The 12,896-nt window shown below is 42.4% G+C and overlaps 1 protein-coding gene across 1 annotated transcript in view; it reads right to left on the reverse strand.

Moving 5' to 3' along the window:
• The window catches only part of RNF150 (ring finger protein 150), a 281,038-nt gene that overhangs the window by 54,594 nt on the left and 213,548 nt on the right, over nucleotides 1-12,896 (reverse strand). Inside the window, exon 5 of the mRNA XM_002804206.4 lies at nucleotides 5,262-5,358. Coding sequence (XP_002804252.1) covers nucleotides 5,262-5,358 — 97 coding nt within the window. The remainder of the gene's footprint in view (nucleotides 1-5,261; nucleotides 5,359-12,896) is intronic.

The following is a 12,896-nucleotide window of genomic DNA, read 5'->3' on the forward strand; positions in this document are numbered from 1 at the left end:
AACGACTTTCAGTTGTTCTGTCTCTACACAAACTCAAAATTATGTTTAAAAGGTGGTGGTGGAGGAATATTGTCTTAAGCAGTATTAAGAATAGCTGTCGATTTCTTTTGCTCTGGTCTGAACTTCGGCTTTGTCTTGAAGGATAATAATTACATGGTTTTACACTCCCAAAGTAGGCAGAACATGATGGTCAGGATTAGGGGAGGAGAACCCTGGTTGACAATGATTGAATTAACATCATAATGACTGTTGTTTTTCAAGTTCACCAGAACAGAAAACCTACAACTCCTAGGGAACACAAAGCTAGAAATGCAAAGTGCTGGGCTCTTGTCCTGGTGTTCTGCTCTTAGCTGTGTAATGCCAGTCTCCTGAGCTCCACACCTGTGTCCTAACAGTCAGCTGGAGAGCTCTACCATTCCAAAAACCCATCAAATTCAGCTCATTCATTTCTTTCCTGTATTCTTTCTTCTTTTTGCCCTCTCTAGCTGTATTGGAAGGGAGCCAATTCACTGAAACTCAATTTGTCAAAAGTTGATTCATAGAATAACCAATTCACTGAATTTACTAAATTTACTGATTGACATCGGACATGAGCAAGTGGGTTTATGAACATTCTCTTGCCATTACCAGTTTCCCTATCTACTTACATCTCTTCTCCAGTTTATTTCAGTCTGCACTCTCTCATCAGAGCATTCTTTAAAAACCAAACCAAACCAAACCAAACCAAACCAAACCAAACCAAACCAAACCAAAAACACCATGGGCTAGGCACGGTGGCTCATGCCTGTAATCCCAGCACTTTGGGAGGCTGAGGCGGGCAGATCACGAGGTCAGGAGATGGAGACCATCCTGACCAACATGGTGAAACCCCGTCTCTGCTAAAATATAAAAAATTAGCCGGGTGTGGTGGCGCGCACCTGTGGTCCCAGCTACTCAGGAGGCTGAGGCAGGGGAATTGCTTGAACCTGCGAGGTGGAGGTTGCAGTGAGCCGAGATCGCCCCACTGCACTCCAGCCTGGTGACAGAGCGAGACTCTGTCTCAAAAAAACAAAACAAAACAAACAAACAAAAAACAAAACCACCACAGGTGTGTTTCTTCTCTTCTCCCAAGGAAGGAATTACATGCTCCCTGGCAGGACAGAGGCAGATGCTCTAGAGTCTGGCCCCAGCCTACTTTTCTGGCCTTACCTTCACCCTTTGGAGACATGGAGCACACCATACATTCCCTCCTCTCAACACTGTAGCTTATATTGTCCCTGTGATCAGGATGACATTTGATCCAATCACCCTCTTTTTCCTATCCCAAGGTCTCAAGTTGGGTCCTGGTGAATTCCTAATCACCCTTTAATTCTCAGGTCCACTGTCCCCTTTTCTAAGGCATGTTCCCTCCCAGGAAGGCATCTTTGATCCTGGAAGCACTTTATAAGGTACTTCTCCCATGCTGTATGGCTATTAGTTAATGTGCTGATCTCACTCTGCTAGTCCCCAGACATTGTAAAGTGAAGCAACCACACTCTACTGACTTTGGACTCCAAGCCCCTACATAGTGCCACTGACAATGACTAGGTCCTGCTCAGTAAATGTTGACTTGGAAATTTGATCTGAATCTCAGATTTCTGCCCTGGAAACTTGGGCATGTTAATATCTGCCCTAAATCAATTAAGGGAGGATTTGAGAAAATACTTGAAAAACTGTAAAATTCTATTCAAAGATATGCTATACACAGGTGTTTATTAAACAAAACCAACTATGGGGGGGGGCGGTTTTCAGGAGGAAAAGATTTCACAGAGAGGGTACTGTGCAGGTTGTTTTTTGGCCATAAATACTTAAATGCAATCATATGCAGTAATAATGGACATATTTTTCAAAATGTTGATCTAGCTGTTGGTATGGTATTGTTCTTTGTATATTTTCTTAATTTTGGTGCAGTTTTTTTTTTTTTCTTCATTTTGTGGGATACTAGGAATCGTGCTATCTTTAACAGAGTGGGTAGAGGGCAAAAGAGCTAAGTAGCACAGTGAAACTGTCAATAGTAGCAAGCACAAATAATTTGGCTTAGATATAATATTTAATAGACCAACTTTACAGAACCTCACAGATTATATCCACTCTACATGGTTCATCAAATGGAATAATACTTTAAAAAGAAACCAAATCTACATACCTTTAAGAGAAGTCACAATCATAAAATTTAAAACAAGATGTCAAATGCTATCTGCAAGTGAAAACTGCACAGGTATTTAAATTCAAGTTAGCATGGGAAACCCCTCTAATAAAGCAACTGCTAAATAGAATCTTGTGAATACACCAGTTATACAGGATTTTGCATTCAATAAAAATCATCAGCCTATTCCTACCAGGATAATAGTGATAGAAGGTGGTTGCTGGCATATGAAAGTCCCAGGTTATATGGTACCTTAGAGGAGGATTCGCTGAAACTGTATTCTGTCATTCTACCAAGACAGACCTAGACCTGACTGGATAGAATGGAGGGAGAAGCACCGTAATGTAGATCAAAATGCTTCTGATAATAAAGGACTCCCCACTCTTTGCATTCAGTATTATATTTCCCTTGGCAAAATATAATAGAAAATGATACCTATTGTTATAGGAATTGCGTGATCAGTGAACTGTGCTCTCATTTTCATTGTAGATAAATCACTTACAAAATAACATCCTCAGTTTCTGACTTTCAATTTATTTGTCTTATACCATGGGTAGATACAAGGACACTCTGTTAAAACAACAAAAACAAAAACAAAAACCAAAAATAATATGCCACCTGTATTTGAATATGCTAGATCAGGATTACAACCAAGTTGTTTGTGAGTTGACACTATTCAAAGGAGAATCAGGATGAAATTCATAAATACGATTGTGTAACTGGCAGCCTTCAAGGCTCTGAAGGGCTGTAACTCCATAGACATTTATTGAGCACTTAGCATATGTAAGGAATGCAGAGATGAAGCATCAACAGACATCAGTTATCAGAGAGTGACAAGCTCTTTTCAATTTTCTTTGAAGAAGAAGAAATGGAACACATGGAACATAGGAAAATTATAGACAGTTTGTTTAAGCTGCATAAAAAGGGTTTCAGTTTGATATAGGAAGTCTTTTCTAATTGAGAAGACTGTGAACTTGTCCAGTGAAATGGAAGTCATCTTGTTGATATAAATAAGACATAGTGCTACCCAATGGTAGAAGGATGAAGGGGAACAAAATCCAAAATTCCTCCTAGATCCTGACTTTGTCATTCCCTAGGAGAAAAACAGAAAAAGGTTGGGAGGCACAGAAGGTATCCATGGATGCCTTTGTGCTTTGTGAGAAGTAGCACAAAAGTGCCTTATTCTTCAGGGAGGATGTTCTGTTTTGTGGGGGCAGGCTTGGATGTGTATAATTGTTCAGCTGGACTTTAAAATCTTTACCAAATCCAAAAGATGCTATTGATGTTTATTTTTCTGACAGTTCATTGTGCTAAGTAAAATCCTATCCAAACTTGGTAGGCATCAAACCATGGCCAGAATGCCCAAATGCAAAAAGTTAAAATGTTATTAATCTTGAAAATAAGAGAAAAGGCCATCCAATAATTCTTCTAAAATAATTAACAGCGATATTTGCGACTTATTTACAAGTAGCTTCTGCAGAAGTTATACCACCACTGAAAAAGTCTGGAGTCAAATACTCTTCAGTACAAAATTGAACGATGGATGCTTGTTAGGTTCCATTGTCCTTACCAGAGAGCAGTGGGATTGGCACTTAAGATTTCTAAAAATACCCTGAACAATAGGAACACATCAAAGGAGGCAACTGTCTCTGTTTCATTGTGAGAACTGTGAGGATTCTAAAGATATTGGAGACCATAGACACACATACACACATTTCCCCCTCCCTTGAAAGACTCAGTTACAGACAGAAATGTGAAGAGTACAAAAACTGAGCTCAGCTTTCTAAGTCACCAGTATCTGGCAGAGCTGTTGGGTTTTTACTGATGTTTCGTATTCCCTGTAATTGATTTTCATCATGAATGCATTATGCATTTATAACTGGTCTGAAAATTTAATGCATTATCTTTAAAATCTAGCTTAAAGGTACAGTCATACAAGTTGATTTGTGTTCAGAGTATCAATCATGGAAGTCATACAGCAGGCATGGAGGCAGCTGGCACAGGGTAGAAAGTTCAGCCAATGCATGTCCTCATAATGCTTCAGGTGTCCCTCTCCAGCAGAGCTACTCTGATATTCCTAAGATAATGAGTCCTTTGGCATTAAAGTAAACCTTTGATATGGGATCTGATCCTTCTTCAGTGACATCTTGAGACTATTAACATTCTCTTTATTCTCTGCCATTAGCAGTGAGGAGTGACGATAGGCAGGTGGCAGCAAAGTGGAGGGGCTGAGGGGGAGCTGGTATCGGCATTTCGTTTGTCTGACTTCTACACAGCACCGTATGGTTTCTCGCATCTCTCAGTGTAGTCCTTGGATTTGGTGGCCTGCCTTGCTTCCTGCCCTCATCGCTGAGAGGGGAGAACATATAGCAGCTGGTGTCTCACCACCCACCAGTTTGCAGGCTTCACCTGATACAGTCCTGGGAGAGTCTCCCTGGAGCATCCAGCCAGCTGGCTGATTCTCTTTGTACAGGGGAGAGACTAAACTTTAGAAAACGTTTAGTCTCTGGGGGAGCTAACTGGGGGAACCCGTTAAATTAAGAACTAAATACTCGCATTAAGTAGCTCTGGCTCTGGTTTCCTGTTCACTCAAAGTCTCCACAGAGATCTGAGTTGAGCTGAGGCTCTGAGCCTGACTCAGCCTCTGTCCTCCCCTCGCATTGCTGGGAGGCGCTCGCTCCCTCTGAAACCCAGGTGATTGTGGGGCAAAGCATGGCTTACGGATCTCCCTGATGGCCGAACAGGGGTGATGATGATGCAAGAGGTGCTCAGTGTGAAACTGGTCCGGGGTGTGTCTGCTCCCATCCCACCTGCCCTCCGTGCTGCAGCCCAGAAGAGAAGCCAGTGAGCTGCACAAGTGATACCTTGACTCACAGACAAATACAATGGACATGGTGAAAGGTTGGGATGTCCTCAGAGAAAAAGTGAGGGGAGAAATGCTTTCAGACATAGGAGTTCTCCTGGAGCCTTGTAAGATGATGTGACTGCTATGTGTGACTGAGGGGACACAGAACATCCAAGTATAGTGTTTTCTCCCTGCTTTGGGGGCAACGCAGAAAGACAGACATTATGATGCTGTAGGCTGTGCTGTGCTTACCGGGATCCCTAGGGCTTTAAGAATGTTCATCTTGCACATGGGACAGGTGCGATGATCTAGAAGCCAGGGGTCAACACAGGACTTGTGGAAAAGATGCCTGCAATGAGAACCATACATCTTAGAGCGGCGATAACTGCAGAGACTACCTAGTCCACCATGGCCCAGGGACTCGTCCAATGCCACGCAATTGCTCAGTGGCAGAGTCAAGACTCAAACATCCATCCCTAACTTGTGGACCAAAGTGTTTCCTGTTATACCCTGTGTTGATATAGTCAAAGTCTGTCTGGATCCCAAGACTGTCCTATATAATTTGCAATGGAGGCTTCCAAGTTTCAGAAAATGTACAGAACGCAGAAACAGAGATTTTTCTCTTTCTCAATAGGAAGAAGCTCTAATGAAAAAAATGCAAGTGGGGAAACTTGTACACACCTTGTAGGATGACTTGACTGATGCTACTTTAAAAAAATATGCAGAATTTCTTTTCCCACAGTCAGTAGACAACTGCAACGTAAAGGCTGATTTCCATTAATATTTGGGATCTAACACAAAAGGGCAAAAGAGCTCCTGGAAGCATTCAGTAACACCAATGCCATTTTAAGTTGTTTTGGCTTCTGACTGTCAAATCAAAAGCCAGAGTAAAAGGCTCTGGGGTTTCACGTGGGTAGCCGTCATATCTGCGCAGTTCATTCACTCAACTACATGGTCGTTCCCATGTGCCAGTCGTTACTAGCTTTTGTCTTTGTGGCAGAAGGGGGCATTTGGTGGCTATAGGAGGGCTTCCTCACTGAACTTTCTCTGAACTTGGCTTGAAAGGGTCTCCTCAGAGATGTCAGGAACTCCTTGAGTCAGAAGCTTTGCTTCTAACTCCCAAGACTCCAGACCACAGGCAGAAGTAGTCAGAATTTCCTGCCTGGGGTAAGCAGAGAAAGAACTATCTGTTTTAAGCATGAGGACTTCCTAAGGACATTCCATGCATGCCTGACTCCCTTTCTGTACCCCCTGCCTGTCACCCCTCTGCCATGGAGCACTGTTCTTGAATATTTCTGCTCTGTTCTCTCACTTGCACCTCCTTTTGTTCTAACAGTTCTGAAAACCTCATTTGCTTTGTGTTGGGCTCAAATGCTTAAAAAGTACCTCCAAATTAGAAAAGAGTTCAGGGAAGTTCTACCTTTTAAACTGAAATTAGAAGAACTCAAATGCCAAAGATGAGATTGGCTGCATACAGGATATGATCAGACTGGGGATTAGAAGAAAGGACTGTAGCAACAAGGATGTGTTATTATGTTTCCAGATTATTGTTTAAGATGCCCTGCAGATTTACCATGATATGGTTTGGGTCTGTGCCCTGCCCAAATACCATGTTGAATTGTAATCTCCAATGTTGGAGGTGGGGCCTGGTGGGAGGTGATTGGATCATGGGGGCAGATTTCCCCCTTGGTGCTGTTCTTGTGATCGTGATTTCTCAAGAGATCTGGTTGTTTAAAAGTGTGTGGCACCTCCCCACCCCGCTTCCTTCTGCTCCAGCCTTGTGAAGTGCTGGCTCCCTCTTTGCCTTCCGCCATGATTGAGGCCTCCCCAGAAGCCCAGCAGATGCCAGCATCATGCTTCCTATAGACTATGGAAACATGAGCCACTTAAACCATTTTTTTTTTTTTTTTTTTTTTGGAGTTTTGCTCTGCCGGTCAGGCTGGAGTGCAGTGGTGTGATCTCAGCTCACTTCAACCTCTACCTCCCAGGTTCAAGTGATTCTTGTACCTCAGCCTCCCAAGCAGCCGGGATTACAGGTGCCTGCCACCACGCCTAGCTAGTTTTTGTATTTTCAGTAGAGATGGGGTTTTGCCATGTTGGCCAGGCTGATCCTGAACTCCTGACCTCAAGTGATCTGCCCACTTCAGCCTCTCAAAGTGCTGGAATTACAGGCATGAGCCACTGCGACTGGCCTAACTCTATTTTCTTTATAAATTACCCAGTCTCAGGTATTTCTTTAGAGCAGTGTGAGAACAGACTAATACATACTACTTGGAAGCAGTATATTTCATTCACTCATCCATTCCCTCCTTTATCTGTGCATTCATGCAACAAGTAGTATACACTAAGAACTGTGCTTAACACAGAGAATCAGCACAATGGTGATTTGGCTCCTTCCCTCAGGAAGCACAGCAGGAGAGGCAGACGTTAATAAAATAATATAGAATAAAGTACTTAGTGACAACAGTGTTAAGTATTACATTAGACGAAAAGGGAGTCTGGCGAGGAGGGGCTTATAACTGGGAGATTCATCCTACTTGGGGTGTTCAGGGAAGGGCTCGCTAACAAAATGACAAAGCTGAAACTGAAGGGCTACGTGGGTCATGGTTTACATAGAGGGGAAGGGGAGATGGAAGAAGGGTGAATGGCTCATTCAAGAGCCCAGGGAGGGCGGGGGAGCAAGGAGAAGCGGGTGTCTGGCATCCAAGCTGCATAAAGCCATTCCTTTCCTCGCACTTCCAAAAAGCAATTTTGACCACCCTATGTTCAGGATCTATGCTCTGTATCTTTATTTCTATTCCTACATATTTCCTGCTGGTTCTAATTCTCTGGAGACTCCTGACCAATATATCCTCCAATTAGAGTGGAGGATTTGCTCTCTATGAGAGCAAAATCCTTGTTTGCTTGATTCACTGTTGCATCTCCGGCATCCCCAGTTCCTGGCACACAGTTGATGCTCCAGTTCCTAATCTGAACTTGCTCACCAACTGGTGTTGCTCCTGGGAAAAAGTCAAACACTCTGGTCCTTTGATCATTCCCTGGAGGCAGGGCTCTGCTGTTTTCTGTACATGGGCTGAGTCAGAATGACAGCAGGGCCATTCATTAGCCATTTTAGCACTCAAATAAGATGATTAACATCCCCAAGTCTCAGTGGCCTGTCTGTAGGATGGAGAAGTATCTACTACAGTGGAAAAGCCTTCCCCAGAGTCTCTGATCCACAGACACTGGTCGTTGTTCTCAAACACCCTCAGTTATTTCTATACACTGGTCATTCTTACACCTCCCCTGGATGCTTAGTTTTTATGGGTCAATTTGGTGAGGCTGTAGTACAGTCATTCAATTGACACAAGTCAAGATGTTGCTATGAAGACATTTTGTAGATGTGGTTAATATCTACAGTCAGTTGACCTTAAATAAAGGGGATTATCCTCAATAATCTGGATGGGCCTCATGCAATCATCTGAACTATTTTAAGAGCACAGCTGAGGTTTTGGCTGGGCGCAGTGGCTCATGCCTGTAATCCTAGCACTTTGGGAGGCCAAGGCAGGCAAATCACTCGGGTTCAGGAGTTTGAGACCAGCCTGGCCAATATGGTGAAACCCTGTTTCTACCAAAAATGCAAAAACTAGCTGGGCATGGTGGTGTGTGCCTGTAATTACAGCTACTTGGGATGCTGACGTGGGAGAATTGCTCGAACGTGGGAGAATTGCTCGAACCTGGGAGGCGGAGGTTGCAGTGAGCCAAGATCACGCCACTGCACTCCTGCCTGGGTGACAGGGCAAGACTCCGCCTCAAAACCAACCCACCAACCAAACAACCCACCAACTAACCAACTCTGAGGTTCCTCTGAGAAGAAATTGTGCTCAAGACTATAATCAGCTCCTGCCAAGAGTTTCTGGCTTATAGGCCTGTCCTGCAGACTTCAGGCTTGCCAGATCTTTCAATCAGATAAGCCAATTCCTTAAAATCTCAACCTGTATCTATATCTCCATTTCCATATATCTCCTGCTGGTTCTGTTTCTCTGGAGAATCCTGACCAACATATCCCTCCAATTAGGACATAAGCTGTAGGAGAATAAAATTCTGGTTTGCTCAATTCGCTGTTGTATCTCCGGGACCTAGAATAGTTCCCAACACACAGCTGATGCTCAAGAAACATTTGCTGCATGAACAGATATTTATTTACCCAAGGACCTAGCACTCCTCCCTGCCTCCACATGGTCAAGTCTCATTCATGCATTCTTCCTGAATCTCTGTTATCCTGGCGACTTTTCTTCTCTCAGCACAGCTCCCTCCTGCATTGGCTCATCATCTTTTTCTCTGTATCACTTCAATGGCATCGAAACTGCTCTCCACGATGCCAGTCTCTTCTTGTTCTCTTCATCCTACTCATTGTTGCCAGATTTATCTTCCTAAAATATAGCACTGGTTACGTCACCCCCTTGTTCCATTCTATTCTGTGCTGAGAGCTGGGTACAAAGATGAATAAGACAAGGCCCTGCCCTTTAAGGCAGCACCACAGTCATTTAGCGATTCACTGTTAACGACAATGGAAAGGCCATAGAAAGGCTGCACTCCTGGATCTGCTGGTTTTCTTTTCTTTCTTTTTTTTTTGTCTGTTCTAGGCAGGCTACCTTAGCTATCTAAGATTCAGCTCCTCATCAGTGAAATTTTGTCTTCCAGGTATGGGCTTCATGAATGAATGAGTCTCTGTGTGTTTGTGTTTGGAGTGTGGGGGGAGAGAGAAGTGGAGGGCAGGAGAGAGAATAAACAATACCCATGAAGCTTACAATGTAAGTCCTGGTACTCCTTAACTGCAAACTACCACAAATCTTATTAATAGCACTGTCATTTCATCTTATTTTTAAGCTATTATGTGATTACTATGATTTCTACTCTTTTGTGTAACCTTCCTAACATGGAAAGCAAATAACTACAAATTTTTAAAAAATCAGAGGGAGAACTAAGGGCAAAAAAGAAAAGCTGCTGAAATGCCACATAGGGCAGTCAGGCTTATTATTAATTCACATACATTTCTTTTTGGTACCATATTGATCATCAAATATGAAAACTTGATCCTTATAACTGGGATTGGAAAACAGTATTTTTCCTCCTAAGTGGAAAGAAAAGTAAAAGTCAACAGACTAAATAAATAAACAAAAGGATAGGGAAAGGATCTGGAGTTTAGCGAGATGCACCAGTTAGTAAACATCTTCAAGGCAAAGTCCATCGCATCTTTTTTGCAGGATTCGCAGGATAGCAGTGAACCTTCCCATGGGTTAACAAGTGCTGAGTGAGAAAGGACATGTGGAAGACGAGATAATCCATCTCTCAACAATCCCGACAAATTGGAAATACAACAAAGAGTTGGCCAAAACTGTTTTCTTTCCTCATTCACCGAAGGGAAGCAAACATTTTAAAAAGAGTTCTTTAAACACCCGACAAAAGAGGATGCAGACAACTGCATAATGATGCAGAGATGATGATGAATAATAAGTTTTCACACTTTTTGGTAGTAATGACAAACCAAGCTCAACTAATTTCCACATGTATTGATCCTTGTTTTCTGCTGTTCTTTCACCTATGTGTGTGATTCCCTCCCCAATGTTTTCTGCTGTTCTTTCACCTATGTGTGTGATTCCCTCCCCAATGTTTTCTGCTGTTCTTTCACCTATGTGTGTGATTCCCTCCCCAATTTAATGACTTGTTTTTTTTTCCCAGCAGGAGAGAGAAAAGCCTGTCCTGTCTTTTCCATCTTGTTCACTTTCGTAGGCACCGTTGGACCCTCACACCCTGCAAGTGAGATTAGGACCCTGTGGTTTTCCTTTGGCAACAATGCAAGCTGTCTCATTCTCCTTAGTGAAGTGGTTGATAAAAAATGCGAAACACTCAGGTACCTGAGAATCCCATACTCCAGGCAACATGAATTATTTTAAAAAGGTACCTAGTACTTCTCTGCATACCTGAAATGTTTCTGCAGAAGCTCTGAATCTTATTTGCAAAGCTGTCAGTAAAGAGTGAATTTTGAATTAATGAACACTGACATTAATGCCAGTAATTAATGGATGCTGACAGTATCTACCGGTTATTGTATCCCTACTATGTACCAGGCATGTTACATACATAATTAAATCACAAAAGCCCTATGAAGTAGAAATTATTATTTCCGTCTTATGGAAGAGAAGCCTGAAGCTCATTAAAGTAAATTATCCAAAGAGCTAGTCCGCTGCAGAGCTAGGATTCAAACTCCAACTGACAGTCAGTATTTTTACCCACTCTATACTCCTCACCCCATCCTCCAGCTGTCACAGGTAAGGGGGGTAGTTGGAGGTATTCAAACCTTTATTCTTTCCCAGTGTATTTCTTTGCTCCAGCTTAGCCTCTCTGAGCCTTAGTTTCTTCACTGATAAAATGAGGATAACCAGAGCACCTATCTGAGGCACCCAATACTGTCATCCAGTACATCAGCTCTCCATCTCTCCAGCACATGGGGAGATGACAAGCTCCCTTGGTGGTGGTTATGGCCATGTGACTCATTCTGGCAGATAAATTATAAAGAGAAATGACAGATTTCACTTCAGGTCATGGCATTTAATTGCTGACCTATCAATTAACAATGTTTGAGATAGTAACTGCTTTGTCAGCCTGACTGCCATGAGTAGATACCCTCTGCTGACACACAGTGGACACAAAGCATGAGTGAGAAATCCTTGCTGTGTTAAGCCACTGAGAGTTGGGTTTGTTGTTGTTACTGCATCAAAGCTTAGCCTATCCTGACTAGTAAAAACCTTATGGGGCTGTTGTAAGGGTTAAATGGTTGTTTGTAAAGTGCTTCGTTAGTAAGTGTTCAGGGGATAATAGTAATATTAACTATTTTAAATGATGTTGGTATAACATGCACAGTGACAGGTCATAAATACAAATAAAACTGCTACTGAATTCAGCGAAAGGAGAAGTTTGTGAAGAAATTAAAAGGCTATGGGATACGGTAAGGCCTTTTGTACAGCCTAAAGTGTGGGAAGAACTTTGAAGCATTTACAGTGGAGGAAAGAAATTCAAAAACAAGGGATTTACATGAATCAACATATAGAAGAAGCACAAGTTGAGTTTCCCTCGTCTGAAAATCCAAACTCTGAAATGCTCTAAAATCTGGAAAATTTTGAGTGCCAAAATGGTGCTCAAAGGAAATGCTCCCTGCAGCATTCTGGATTTTGGATTTCCAGATGAGGGGTGATTACTGGTAAGTATAATGCAAATATTCCACAATTTGAGATGTGAAACACTTCTGGTCCCAGGCGTTTTGGGTTAAAGGATACTCAACTTGTATCATGACATGTATGGGTTGAAATGTAGGCTATGTTAAGTGGATGAACAGAAAATGAAGTTGGAAAATATGATTCTAAATCAACATTCTGAAATAATCTAGATGGACTGCACAGGAAAGAGGTATGAATGCTGAAGAAAATAATCATGGACCTGAGTCATACTTTCCCTGTTCCTTGTGATGGCGAACTTTGCATCATTAAGCTATTTCCTTCTGTACTTTTCCATCTGTCTATGACTCCTATACAGGAAGTCCTTCTAATGGGGATGATCTAGTCACCACTTGCTATGTGGTGTTGATTAAGTCAAGTAAGCAGACACCAGTCTCGTCCTACCATATACTCAATCTCACTCACCTAGTGCCACACTGTGGGGATAATTCTGCTAACGGGCTTGATCTGAAATGGTTGGACCAATTATTTAAAAACATTTTTATTTATTTATTTTTAAAATTTGTTTATTTATTTATTTGGCGATGGAGTCTCACTGGATTACCCAGGCTAGACAGTGCAGTGGCGTGATCTTGGCTCACTGCCACCTCTGCCTCCCAGGTTCAAGTGTTTC

The sequence above is a fragment of the Macaca mulatta genome, chromosome 5 (genome assembly GCF_049350105.2).
Source record: "Macaca mulatta isolate MMU2019108-1 chromosome 5, T2T-MMU8v2.0, whole genome shotgun sequence".
Classification (NCBI taxonomy): Eukaryota; Metazoa; Chordata; class Mammalia; order Primates; family Cercopithecidae; genus Macaca; species Macaca mulatta.